At 39.6% G+C, this 15,252-nt stretch overlaps 2 gene segments (V, D, J or C); both read left to right on the forward strand.

Moving 5' to 3' along the window:
• Nucleotides 1-4,237: 4,237 nt before the first annotated feature.
• On the forward strand, nucleotides 4,238-4,840 carry LOC127687795 (Ig heavy chain V region PJ14-like). The segment is given in 2 exon segments: nucleotides 4,238-4,335; nucleotides 4,419-4,840. Coding segments are annotated over 2 exon segments (468 nt in total).
• A 7,022-nt stretch (nucleotides 4,841-11,862) lies between these two features.
• Nucleotides 11,863-12,616, forward strand: LOC127687796 (Ig heavy chain V region 5-84-like). The segment is given in 2 exon segments: nucleotides 11,863-12,008; nucleotides 12,123-12,616. Coding segments are annotated over 2 exon segments (540 nt in total).
• Nucleotides 12,617-15,252: the final 2,636 nt, after the last annotated feature.

Below are 15,252 nucleotides of genomic sequence, written 5' to 3' on the forward strand. Positions count from 1 at the left end.
AAAGTTTTATTGTAGAATTGAAATTCTACAGTTGAGTAGAGTGAAAGGGGGGAAGTAGAGAGGTAGAAGCCAGCCAGGACCATGTAGAAGAAAGAGGGGATAGAGAATAGAAAAAGAGAAAGCTATTTTTAATTGAATACCGTCTTCATTTACATTGCCAAAGGTAAAACCTTTCCTGATTTCCCCCCTCTCCAAAGACCCCCAACTACTCCTCCCACCCCTGGCTCCACGTATATGCCCCTCCACATGACACACTCCCACCACCCCCCTCGATTTCCCTTTGTTGGGGCCTCTATTGAGCCTTTACCTGACCAAGGACCACTCCTCCCACTGATGCCCAACAAGGCATTCCTTTGCCACATTTTTGGCTGGAACCATGTGTACCCCTTGGTTGATGGTTTAGTTCCTGGAAGTCCTGTGGTGTCTGGGTTACCAAAATCATTGTTCTTTCCATGAGGCTGTAAGCCCCTTCAGCTCCTCTGAACCACTCTCCAGATCCTCCATTGGGGACCCCCCTCACCCAGTCCAATGTTCTGTAATAGAACCAGAAGTGCCCAGTTTCTATGTTTCCATATTCATGGACTGTTTTCCTCCAAGCTCTCTGTTTCACCCTGCCTGAGTCTTTAAGTGTGGGGAATCTATTATACAGCATCATTTTATATCCCACTGTTTTAAGACACAGGAAATACTTTGTGTGCTAATAAATTTAATTTTAGAAGATATGTGAAATGTAAATATCATAAATGGTGCCAACCTCCATCTATCTGGGACTGACAATAGGCCTGGGAGAATCAGGTAATACCTTTACAATTCCTCACTCCACCTCAACAATGGGGAATCCCCAAACACATATTTACCCTTCTCTCTAGTATGTACTTCTTCTACTGGAATTGTTACTTCAGGAATACCTGAATTTCTACCACGGACCACCAGGAGCCTTTCACTTGTGCCACAAATTTAGGAAAAGGAGACCAATATAATGACCTGGCACCATCAACTCCCTAAACACCTCTCCTAAGAGATAACCCAAATCCCCACCTACCATTTCCTCAACATTCCATGACTCTTCTCCCAGCCTCTGTTTGTCCTCACATTCTACAGTAAGGCTCTTTCCATTTGTGGGACACTCCACTTTCCCCATGTGGTCAGAATATACAAATACTGACATTTGACCTCCTTCTATTCTCTATCCCCTTGGGACTTCCCAATTCAGCCATCAGCTATCTCTTATTCTGCACCACTTCTTTTAGAAAATCTCCATCCCAAATGCCATAACTCCCTGCTAACTATCTGAAAGATAAAAGCCAACTGCCCCAGATTATTAGGAGACTCATGCAGTAGGCTCACTAATCCTTATTGTTCACTTACCACCTCTACCCTCAGGTCCCTGTGGCTTCTTTCTCTCCCTCCCTCCCTCCTTCTCCCTCTTCCTCTCCCTCTCCCTCTCCCTATCTGTCTCTCTGTCTCTCTGTGTCTCTCTATCTCTCTCTGTCTCTCTATCTCTCTCTGTCTCTCTATTTCTCTCTCTCTGTCTGTCTGTCTGTCTCCCCTTGACTCTATCCTTTTTATTAATAGTTGCCTTGCCTACTCCTTTTTGTCACATATAAAACAGTCTCCAGTAAGTTCCATCTCTTACTTACCAAACCAAGTAACCTGATATGGCCAATGAAAAATGAATTTTAACCAGGTCAGTTGGAGAGATCTCAAACAGACCTGAGGCAGAGGCATTTTATTCCAATCAATTTTATATACTTTCACCACAAACAGAATATAATGGCAGTAGAGAGGATCAGTGCAATGGTAGATTCTAGGATATAATGATGCAAGTTGTACATGGTACATAAGATTAATGGCTAACACCAATTTTCCTAGAATGTTTAGTATGCTTTCTTAATCTCTAGAGAACACAGAGGAACAGAAAGCAACCTGAATGCTTCACTACCTTGGAGGATTCCTTGTTTCTTGGGAATTAAAAGGCAACAGTGCTCTAGGAAACCTGTACAAGCAGCTACACTGAGTCAATTCCAGAAGGCCCACAATCTCCCTTAAATAGTTTTTGGGAAATTATTGACTTTAAAACATTCCACATTTTCTTTTGTGTGTTTTTTCATTATTTTATGAAAGTTTTATGCATATTTAATTAATTAATGATCACATACTCACCTTTTCCCTGACAGCTTCTACATATTTTCTCAAAATAAGCCTATTGCACAATGTCATGACTTTCTATGTTGCTAGTGCTATGCATATGTGCACATGATGACCCAAGAACTATAGCATAGGAAAACTACCAGTGACTACACCTACAGAAAAGTAAGATATTCACACTCCAGAAAATGTCTATTTACAACAGCTGGAGCCACAGACCAGAAATCATCAGGCCTTTCCATACCAGGCTATGGTTGAGTTTTTTCATAGGTACGTTTATATAAATAACAATGGCCATGATAACTTCATGAATGTAATGGGCATACCATGTTCAGAAGATATCATCTGACACCTGTTCTTCATGCTCCACCCCTTACATTAGTTCTACCTCCTCTTTGTCAATATTCTATAAGCCTTTAGGAAACATGGAAGAAACTTGATATCTCTGGCATACACCATTATGAAGATGGGGAAGGAAAAACACTGTCTGTATGATTAAAAGTTGGAGTCACACTTAGCTCTCTTGCTATCCATGGAGATGTAAGCTAAGATCTCTATCAAATGTTTTTGTTTTTTAAGAGCATTAACCACACAAGTATCTCTATACCTCAATACAATTTTTAAATGTAGCATTTACCCAGAAATTAACATATCACAGAGCATCACACAGGGCAGAAATGATTCCATTTGGGGAATACTATCATAAACAGAAGCAAAGGAACCTATAGCCTAGGGAACACTGGACTCTCTGCAGAGACTCAGTCGGGTTCCATGGTTAGGGCAGTGTATGGGAATCAAGTTATAGCCAGGGACAAATTCAGAAAGAGTTAGTGAACCAGTAACTTAAAGTTCACCATCCTATTCACACAATACATGCGCCTCACACATCAAAACCAGCACTGACACAGCTGTGGTCACAGACAACAGGTCACCCTCATGTCCTAGGAGTTCTGAAGAAATTGTGTAGAGAGGGGTGGTTCTAAAGTGAGTATGAGAATCCAGCATCAAGACCTCTCAAATAAAAAATAACTTTAAATAATATGTGTCTTCACCATGAACTCCTACCCTTTAGAAAAAGAAAGTCTCTTAGTGATTTCCTTCTGTAGAATTTCATGAAAAAGGAACATTCCTCTAGAATAAGATTACAATATAATACACCAATAATCTTTAAGGTAAGAAGAGATAAAACTACTTGAGAAAAAGGTTTCATATCAAGTTCCCCAATATCTGGTGAGAAATGGACATTTATTCCTTTGATCCTTTTCCCCAAACTTAAACCCAAATGGTATAGACAGAGCATAATGCCTGAAGAATATTCTTCTGATCCAAACAGGAGGAGTAGAGCACTCACTGTGGGGAGTACGCATCAGAAATTGTATATGATGGTTCCCTTCCCAATGTCAAGACCTGTCTCCACCACAACCACTCACAGTACAGAGATTATGCATAATGCAATAAGAGACTCAATATATGAGGTCTCCAATACCAAAAAGGCAGACACATATTTTCTGGTTGCTGAATGAGCAAGTTGTTTCCAGTTCATCACTTCTCTTCTCTGGTCATGTATATTACCAATGGAGAAAAGCACTATAATCCTGGTTTTCTATGGTCATCAAATCCTCAATTCACAAGAAAGGAATGAAGGGTAATAGAAAGGGAGGGAGGAAAGTAAGAAGGAAGGAAGGAAGGAAGGGAGGGAGGAAGGAAGGAAGACAAAAGAAACAAATTAACAAACAAAGGAACAAAGAAAGAAACAAAATGAGAAACAAAGAAAGAAACAAAAATTTCTGTAGTTCCTTAGGAAGGAATTCTCATCAAAAAGAGCCGCAATTCCATGAAATCATTTCCTGCAATTTGCTATGTTATACAATTTCATTGAAGATAATGCATTATTAATCCTGTCATTTGGAATTTGAAATCCATACAATAAAAGACAAAACTTCCTGAGAATCCACCTTCATTTATTCTAAAAAGCACAAAGGAAATCAGGCAAATAGAGAAAAAATCAGAAGCATGCTCCTGTGCTTTCTTTTATCCTCTCAGGAACCTCCCCCAATGCAAAGCAGCCCTCAGGCTCAGGCTGAAAGCCCAGGCCTAGCTGAGGAGCCCCATCCTCTTCTCATTAGAGCCTCCATCAGAGCATGGCTGTCCCGGTGCTGCTCCTCTGCCTGCTGACCTTTCCAAGCTGTAAGTGTTCAGGGTTTCAGAAGAGGGACTCAGACATGTCAGCTAGCAGATGTATGACTAATGTTGACATTGCTTTTCCCCAGGTGTCCTGTCCCAGGTCCAGCTGAAGGAGTCAGGACCTGGCCTGGTGCAGCCCTCACAGACCCTGTCCATCACATGCACTGTCTCTGGGTTCTCATTAACTGACTATTATGTACACTGGGTTCGCCAACCTCCAGGGAAGGGTCTGGAGTGGATAGGAGTAATACGGAGTAGTGGGAGCACAGAGTATAGTTCAGCTCTCAAATCTCGACTGAGCATCAGCAGGGACACCTCCAAGAGCCAAGTTTTCTTAAAACTGAACAGTCTGCAAACTGATGACACAGCCACTTACTACTGTGCCAGAGACACAGTGAGGGAAGTCCAGTGTGAACCTGCACAAAAACTGCCCTACAGGGATGGTCACAACCAGCAGAGGGCGCTGAAGACCAAAAGTGACTTCCCAGAATCACTTCTTTTTTTTTAATTCGATATATTTTCTATTTACATTTCAAATGATTTCCCCTTTTCTAGCCCCCCACTCCCCCACAGTCCCATAAGCCCCCTTCTCTTCCCCTGTCCTCCCACCCACCCCTTCCCACTTCCCCATTCTGGTTTTGCCGAATACTGCTTCACTGAGTCTTTCCAGAACAAGGGGCCACTCCTCCTTTCTTTTTGTACCTCATTTGATGTTTGGATTATGTTTTGGGTATTCCAGTTTTCTAGGTTAATATCCACTTATTAGTGAGTGCATACCATTATTGATCTTTTGAGACTGGGTTACCTCACTTAGTATGATGTTCTCTAGCTCCATCCATTTGCCTAAGAATTTCATGAATTCATTGTTTCTAATGGCTGAATAGTACTCCATTTTGTATATATACACATTTTTTGCATCCAAAATCACTTCTATAATCTAGGAAGTTCTGACCCCTGCTGTATCAGCCTGTGTTTCAATGTTACAGATGTGAGTTCTTCTCCCAGCTCCAGAAATTCTTTAGATCCTGCTCTTCAGTGTCATTCTACCAAACTTGTGTGTTCGTACAGTGTAAGAACTTTGTAAATAATTCTATAATCTAATAGGATCAAATAAAACAAATTATTGAGTTTATATATACCAGGAAAAATCAAAATTGGACAACTGTGTAAGGGAGGACAGCCAGTGAGATTTGGTAATATATTGTTTCTCTCCTAACTGCAGTTTTAGTTACATTTCTGCAATTTACTGTATTTAATTGATGTTTAAAAGTAATTGTATTCATCTTCCCTTACATGAAGATTTTTAAACACATGTGCGAAATTACAGGAAAACAGTAATCATTCTGAGGGCAACATCACCAAATTTGCTCTCCATATATGAAGAATATAATAATCTGTTATTAACTGTGGCCAAGATCTATGCATATCATTATTGAAATAATCCTTCCTATATATCTGACTAGCCTTCTCATTCAACACTATCCAGACTATGATCAACCTGCCTTGCTTCTACTTTACTCCTGATCATTTCTTTGTGTTTCACTTGATACAATGGTGCTCGTTGTCATTGAAAAAGTGTCCCCCAGATTCTCACAGATTAATATGATATTTAGTCCATTGTGAACACATAAAGGATATGCAATGTCATCTTTGTTATTCCTGGTGCTGTATAAACACATCTGCAGATAAGAGAGCACATTGTTCTTGGAGTGCTCCAGGTTAAATTCCTGATACCCACAATGTCCACATCATTACCACATGTATGTACAAAATACCCAGTATAGATTTGTATTGCATGAGCACTACACTGCTCCCACAACCATACATACACACAATTGAAAATAAATATTTTATAAAAATTGCTAATCTAGTGATAGAGGTAATCAAAGGAAGATTTTTGTGTCATATACATATAACTAATAGATTCAAATGTAAATATTTCAAAAACATATTCCTCATTGATTAATAACTATTAATCAACACTACTCCCTCTGTCATATTACTTCAAAGATCCAGAAGCAATGTATATCTTCCCACATAAAATTAAGCATAAGTCCCTAACAGGTGTGCTCTACATGTTGCCTATAATCAATGCCATGAAATCCATTTACTAAAAGAAAGAAGAAAAATAAATGTTATAAGGATGGACAGAAAGGGGTTCCTGTTCTTGTAATGAGACCATGGTTCTATCATATTTGAAAATGGTTTGGAGCACAGCAACACATGACACTTCCGAACATGTCACCCTACTATCTCAGTTCTGTAGAGTAGACACAGAAAGTGATGTTTTCATTTGAAATAGACTTTTACAATTCCATTTCCTGATCCTACTACTCTACTCTCTCTCTCAGGGATGGAGTCTCTGTGGAGGCCCGCACTCTGAACTCTTAGAAGGACACCCTCAGCCAATTGTGCTTTTAGCTATCACTTGCCTATGGTCCTTCTCTTATGTGTTATCAGTCTGGATTTGTGCATGAGAATAGTGGGAATATACTATTATAATCCAATAAAAACTATGGGGGCTAATTGGGCACCCTGACAGGTTCAAAATCAACTTGACACAAACTAGAGTCATGAGAGGGAAGAAGCCTCAATTGACAAAATGCCTCCATACAATCAGGCTGTTAGACAACCAGTGAGGTACTTTCTTAAATAGTGATTGAGATGATAGATCTTAATGCATTAAGTGTGAGGCAGCCCCTGGGCTGGTTGTTCTGGATTCAATAAGAAAGGAAGATGAACAAGCAATACAGATAAAACGCTTCCTATTTCCATGTTCTTATATAAGTTTCCAGCAGAAAACATGGTGCAAATGAGATCTTGATTAAAATGTAGATTATATGTGTGTCTTCTTACTTCAAATATACAGGTAAGAAGTATGTATTCCGAATTAAAGTTAAACAGAGGTCCCTAACAGGTGTTCTCTCCATTTTTAGATTGTAATCAAAATGACAACAAAAATAGCTATTGGAGTAGGTATATAATAATTTCCATATATTAATATATATCTTTTTAATGGGTGTCCAGGTCAGTAAATAGTTATGAAACATTAAATATACTGTCAGATAATAAAGCATTCATTGCTCCCCAAGCCAGTATAAATACTCCATCTGTTTGTTTGAGCTATATTATGGCATCCGTACTGGAACTGCCATGGCTTCTAAATGAGGCCGCCCATTGCTCATGGGATACTAACTGTTTCCCCTAAAACAGAGGCTGACTCAATTTTTTTCAGATGGAATCAGACTCTCCAGGTTTCACTGTTTCCATTCACATGGATGGTTTTCCTCCAGGTTCTCTCTTTAGCCTGCCTGTTTCTCAAAGGGGGAAGAATCTGTACTCTATAGCCACAATTTATGTCCTACTGTCTTAAAAAATCAACTCTGTGTTTTAATTTAATTAGGTTTTCACAGATATAAGAAAGGTAATTGTCAGACATCTATCAGGGACCATCCAAGTGTCCCATAGGCTATGGAGGATCAGGGAACACCTTTACAGTTCCTCAGCACACCTCACCATTGGGAAATCTCTAAATGTACTATCTAATATCATTCATTTCTATTCCTGCTGCTAGTATTTGTTCAGAACTACCCAAATTCCAACAAAACTACCAGGGCATTCCAGTTGTCCAACAAACTAAGGAGACCAGTATAATGACTTTGCATATATAACTCCCAGAGAATCTCCCCTAAGATATAATCCAAAACACTAATTGCCACTGACCCAGGATTGCATGACTCTTCTCCAAGCCCTCTTTGTCATCACTCTTTACAGTTATATGTTCTGCATGGCAGGGATAGGTTCAATTCCTGTAAACATTCCCATGTTTTTCTTCCTAGGACTGCACAGTATGAATCCTACAAATTCCTGTTTATCTATAATTTGAACTCCAGACAGTACCAGAAAAAAATGCTCCTTATTTCCCTCTCCAGGTGCTCTAGAAAGCACAAGGCAAATTTCTGTCACCTGGAGGAAAAACTGGAAACCTTTTTATCCTCTCAGGAACCTCCCCCAATGCAAAGCAGTCCTCAGGCTCAGGCTGAAAGCCCAGGCCTAGCTGAGGAGCCCCATCCACTTCTCATAGAGCCTCCATCAGAGCATGGCTGTCCTGGTGCTGCTCCTCTGCCTGCTGACCTTTCAAAGCTGTAAGTGTTCAGGGTCTCAGAAGAGGGACTCAGACATGTCTGATAACAGATGTATGACTAATGTTGACATTGCTTGTCCCCAGGTGTCCTGTCCCAGGTGCAGCTGAAGGAGTCAGGACCTGGCCTGGTGCAGCCCTCACAGACCCTGTCCATCACATGTAGAGGCCTTGAAAAGGGAAACAAATAAACTGCTTACAGAAATTTAGGAACTGCTCAGGACCTGAAAATGAAAATATAAGCAATAAGGAAAACATAACCTGACGGAATCCTGAAGGTTGAAAACCTAGAGAACAGGATCAACACTCTGAAGCATCAGCAACAGAATACAATAGCTGGAAGACAGATTCTCAGACATAGAAGATACAACAGGAAAACTTGATATAAAAGAAAAGAGTAAATATGAAAAAGTCCATATAAAAATATCCAAGAAATCTAAGATTTCATGAAAAGACCTAACATAACAATAGAAGGAATGGGAGAAGAAGAGTCCAAACTCTAGAGACAAGATAATTTTTTCAACAAATTTTGGAAGAAAACTTTCCCAAACTGAAGACAGAGATGACTATAAACATGCAAGAAGCCTACAAAACACCAACTAGACTGTAACAAGGAAGAAAATACTTCAACACAATAATCAAAAGAAAAAAATCTACAAAACAAGGAGAATTTTAAAAACTGCAAGGGGGAAAGGCCAGGTAACATATAGAGGCAGACCTATCAGAATTGTACCACTTTTCACAACTGTGACATTAAAAGTTAGAAGGGCCTGGACAGATAGCTTGCAGCCTCCAAAAAGCTACAGAGTCCACCCTATACTACTATACACAACAAAATTTTCTATCTCCATAGATGGAGAAAACAAGGTATTTCTAGACAATCCAAATTTGAATGAGATCTATCAATCAAACACTACAAAAAAATACATGAATACCAACCCAAGACACATAACTAAATGCAAGAAAACACAGAGACTAAGTAATTTCATGCAAGTAAAATAAAGTAGTAGATACAACACACACACACACACACACACACACACACACACACACACACACACACACACACACCAAAGTAACTGGAATTAGCATTCAATGGTTATTAGCATCTCTCAATATCAATAGACTCAATTCCCCCAAAAAAGATACATAATAACAGAATGGATGGGAACACAAGATCTGTCTTTCTGTTATACATAAGAAATACACTCCAGCAATAAAGATACATGTTACATCAGAGTAATAGAGTGGAAAACAAGTTTTCAAGCAAACGGACCCAGGAAGGGAACTGTAGTAGCCCGTCTGTAATGAAAGGAAATTGACTTTTAAACAAAATTCATCAGAAGACATGGGTAATGATATTTCATAACCATTCTATTTTCATTAAAGAAAATAAAATCTACAAAGATATCATCTCAATTTTGAACATTTATGGTAAAAATACAAAGGCACCTACATTAGTAAAAGAAATACTGCTAAAACTTAAATTGCACATTAAATCATACACGTTAATAGTGATAGACCTTAACACACAAATCTCATAAACAACAGGTCATCCAGGCAAAAACAAAACAAGAAGGAAACTAACCAATATTATGAATCAAATCAAATCAAAAGATATCTATGAAACATTTCACACAAACAAAAGGAATATACCCTCTACTTAGCACCTTATGGAAACTTCTCCAAAATTAAGCAATACTCAGTCACGAAGCAAGCCTCAACAGATACAAGAAAATGAAAATTATGTTTTGTATCTTATCAGACCACCATGTATTAAAGTTGGATTTCAGCAACAGACAGCCTAAACACACACACACACACACACACACACACACACACACACACACACACACAGGTCAACAGAACAACTTTACAGTCATTGATGTCTGGGTCAGAGAAGAACTAAAGAAATTAAAGAATTTCAAGAAGACAGTGAAAAAGAAGGAAAAACATACACAAACTCATGGGATGCAACAAAAACAGTCCTAAAAAGAAAACTCATAGCACTAAGGTATTCCAGACATAAATTAGAAAGTTCCAGAAATTAAAAAGTCCATCTAAAATCTCTTGACAAAAAGTAGCCAATAGGGGCTGGAGAAATGGCTCAGTGATTAAGAGCACCGACTGCTCTTCTGAAGGTCCTGAGTTCAAATCCCAGCAACCAATGGTGGCTTACAAACATCCATAACAAGATATGATGCCCTCTTCTGGAGTGTTTCAATACAGCTACACTGTACTCACATATAATAATAATAATAATAATAATAATAATAATAATAATAAATTATACTATTAGTAATGTAGCAAATAATCCCAAGAGGAGTAGACACCTTGAAATAATCACAATTAGGGGTAAAATTAATCACTAAGCAACAAATAAAACAATATAAAAGAGCAGCAAAATCATTGTAAAAATTGTATATGCTATACATATATAATTAAATATGTACGATTATACTTCAAAAGTATTATTCTCTTCAGATCACCCCATATCTTCAACAGAACTACCTCTTAACTTCATGACATCTTTAAGTCAAGTCAGTGCAGCCCATATGAGCATGTGTGTAGAGTTAAGGACTACAGCATAGAAAACCTACTAGTGACCACAGCTGGTGGGAAAAAGCTGTCCTAAAACTTAACTAAAAGCACTGGATATACAGATTATATTAATTAGGGAAAATGAAAACTGGCACATCATAAACACTGTCACATGTTACCTGGTATAAAGATGCATAAATGAAATGCAAGACGGAGAATTTAATGAGAGGATCCACCCAAGAGCAGTGACCAAATTCTGACACTATTACAGATGCTGTGTTGTGCTTGCAGAAAGAACATAACAAGGAAGAAAAAGTAGAACTTTCGGATGCAAAACAAGTAAGTTTGCTGAAAATGGAAATGTGTCTCCATTGCAAACTCTGAGCCTTAGACAGATGAGGACCTGGAATCCCTCAGGTGCAAAGAATCTCTAAATCCTGGGGACAGAAAGAGATCTGCTCCAGTCAGCTCATAGGTGTGACTCTCTACAAAACCATATTAAGGAAAAGTCGTATCATGTCCAGAGAGTAGTAAGGACTGAGCTCATATCTAGAAACACAGTTATGTGAAGTGCTATTTAATTAGCATTTATGCTAAGGAAATATGACAGTATGGAAACAAATCATGTTCTGTGCACACACAGAGAGGAAAACTAAATGAAACATGGTGAATATTTAACAAAAAATTGTGATTATGAAACTATCACATTTGTCAAACTCTGTAACTGAAATATGTGTCTTTGGGGTCTTATATTTGCTATGTTCACTGGCTTCAGCACAGGTCTAACTCCACAGCATTATACGGCAGGAAGAAATGCAAATAAGGCTTCTCTGTGCCCATGAAAACCAGCCCTGCCCTGCCCTGACCGTGCAGCTCTGAGAGGGAAGCTCAACCCGGATTCCCAGGTCCTCCCATTCAGTGACCAGCACTGAACACAGACCACTAAACATGAACTTTGGGATCAGCTTGGTTTTCTTTGTCCTTATTTTTAAAGGTAATTTATTGACATGAAATTCCATCTTTTGTGTGCACATGAGAAAGAGAAAATTTGTTGTGTTTGGTTTGTTTGCTTAGTGACAGTTTTCCAACCAGTATTCTCTGTTTGCAGGTGTCCAGTGCGAGGAGCAGCTGGTGGAGTCTGGTGGAGGCTTAGTGCAGCCTGGACGGTCCCTGAAACTCTCATGTGTAGCCTCTGGATTCACTTTCAGTAACTACTGGATGGACTGGATCTGCCAGACTCCAGAGAAGGGGCTGGAGTGGGTCGCACGCATTAGTAATACTGGCAGTAGCACCTACTATGCAGACGCTGTGAAGGGCCGATTCACCATCTCCAGAGACAATGCCAAGAACACCCTGTACCTGCAAATGAACAGTCTGAGGTCTGAGGACACGGCCATATATTACTGTGCAAGAGACACAGTGAATGGATGTTACTGTGAGATCAAACACAAACCCCCTGCAGTGCAACCAAGACAAGCAGGGGGCGATGAGAGCACACAGAACTCAGAGTTAGAGAGAGTTCAATTGTCCTGGAGGATATATGGTGTCTCCTCCCTCAAACCACATTCAAAATTTTCCAACCGAAATTGTTCCCATCTTTAAAAAAATAAGTAGGGACAAACATGGAGCAGAGACTGAAGGAATAACTTGCCAGTGACTGACTCAACTTGTGATCCACCCAAGAGCAGGCACCAAACCCTGATGCTATTGCAGAAGCTGTGTTGTGCTTGCAGACAGGAGCATAACATGGTTGATCTCTGAGAGCCTCTACCAGCAGCTGAAAAAGACAGATGCAGATACGTACAGCCAAGCATTGAGTTGAGATCTGGGAGCCCTATGGAAAAGTTAGAGGAAGAAATCAAGGATCTGAAGGAGAATGCAACCCCACAGGAAGACCAACAGTGTCAAGAAACCTGGACTTATGGAATCTGCCAGGGACTAATCACCAACCAAAGAGAATACATAGGCTGGTCTGAGGCCCCCAGAACATATGTAACAGGGGACCGAATGCCTTCCCTTGCCCAAGTGGGAGAGGATGATCCTAAGCCTATAACCAGGGAAGGGAGGGTCAGGGTGTCACCCTCTCAGAGTCAAAGTAGGTGGAGAATAGGGATAGGAACTCTGGGAGGACAGTATCTGTCTGAAAAGAATAAAATTCAGGAATGTACTGAGTTCCCTATCACCGGGAAGGGGTGCTGCTAACCTTTCCAGGGAGCTCCGACCTTTTCCAAGATCAATATCAAAGAGAAGCCATGTCCAGATCAAAGAATGGGAAAGACTGGGCTCCCATATGGAAACCCAATTATGTACCATGCTTTTATTTACACGTTAATATTAAGGGGACAAGACATTATAGAAACACAGCATGTTCCATGCATATGCTGATAGAGGAACTAAATGAAGTGTGATAATTCTTAACACAAAAAGTTATACATAGAGGGGACCTTACTGTTTCAATTGTTGTACCTGTCATCATTGCCTTTGATATTTTATATGTTCTTTGAGTACTGCCTTCTCCTTCAGGTCTAACTCCAGAGCGAACTATAGTAGAAAGAGAAGCAAATAAGGCTTCTTCTCTGGGCCCATGAATACAATCCATGCCCTGACCACCTCTGGCAGAGAAACCAAGCCCTGGATTCCCAGGTCCTCACATTCACTGATCAGCACAGAACACAGACCATGGACACTTGGACATGGGGCACATCTGGGTTTTCCTTGTTGTTGTATGAAAGGAAATTTATGGGGTAGAGTTGTTCTATATTTCTATGACCATGATAGGTGACAGATTTCTGCCTAGCACGCTCTGTGTTTACAGAAGTCCAAGGTGATGTAGAGCTGCTGGAGTATAGGGAAAGCTTGGTGGTGCCTGAAATTCCCTGAAACTCTCCTCTGAACCCTCTGGATTCACATTCAGTGATTACTCTGCAAGCTGGGTCCTCCAGCCTCTAGAGAAGGGCATGGAGAACATACATTAATAGAGAAGATAGGAGTTACATCAACTATGCTGAAGCCATGAAAATCCAGTTCACCTTCACCAGAGACAATGCCAAGAACAACCTTTACCTGGAAATTAGCAGACTGAGGACACAGCCCATGTATTACTGTGCAGGATACACAGTGATTGGATGTTAGTGTGAGTTCAGACACAACCATCTCTTCAGACTGATCAGGACAAGAAGGGGTGTTGAAAATTCAGGGAGTTATGAATCACACGAGAGACTGTTTAAAGAGGAATTCAGGACTGTTCTCCACTGTGTTTGGACTGCCTATCCATACTACAGTTAAAGACTCTCTATACATGTGTAGAGTGTAGTATTCATTGAAGTATCCAAATTTTTTATTTAAAAACACCTACTTTCCATTGTGATATGTTTTTGTACTTACATATCATACTCTGTCTTTCTGACTCACTATCTTGTTTGTCTACTTTTCTTCACCTACCCCCTTCTCTGTCTCTGTCTGTCTCTGTCTCTCTCCCTCTCAGTACCATTAGGGTTGTCAGGGTTTGGTTCAGATATCAGCTGACAGCACCTTCACTAACAGCGGCAGGCACTTTACCAAGTCTGCGCTAGTAATGCTGATGGGTGCAATTCTTAATTATCTGGAGCTGGTACTCTCAATGACCTGTGATAAATTCTGAACTCTTTAAACTCTTTGGAGGCACACTAGTAAGAAATGGAAACAGAAAAAAATTATAAACTAATTCACAAAAAAAGGTGGTCGCAGCAAATCGGGTCCAACAACTTCACATATAAACAGTCAAACAGACAAGCAGACATAATGAATAGATGGACTAGAGCATCAACAAGTGGGCTTCAAATATTTAACATTCATACATACATGCAAATATACATACATACAGACAGACACAAACTCACAGACAAACATTGATATATAAGTGTACAAATTGAAGGGATGGAACAAAGCATCAACAAACAAGCTCCAATGATGTTAAAAAGACATGTGCATACATATATGGACTTGATGGACACAGGAAATGCTAATAAATTGGTTGAAAAATCCCCACAGATATTTACAAACATATATGTGATAGATGGAGCTAAACTCCAAAAATGTTATTTTTCTCCCACAGCTTATATATACCACCAAAATATTCCAATATTACAATGTAAATTACAATGTATCTTTCATTGATTGAATGGCTATAAAAAGATACTATATGCTATAATACATTTACATGAAAGTTTTTTGTGTTGGACAAGGAAAGAAAACAAATT

This window comes from Apodemus sylvaticus, chromosome 6 (assembly GCF_947179515.1).
Source record: "Apodemus sylvaticus chromosome 6, mApoSyl1.1, whole genome shotgun sequence".
In the NCBI taxonomy this organism is placed as follows: domain Eukaryota; kingdom Metazoa; phylum Chordata; class Mammalia; order Rodentia; family Muridae; genus Apodemus; species Apodemus sylvaticus.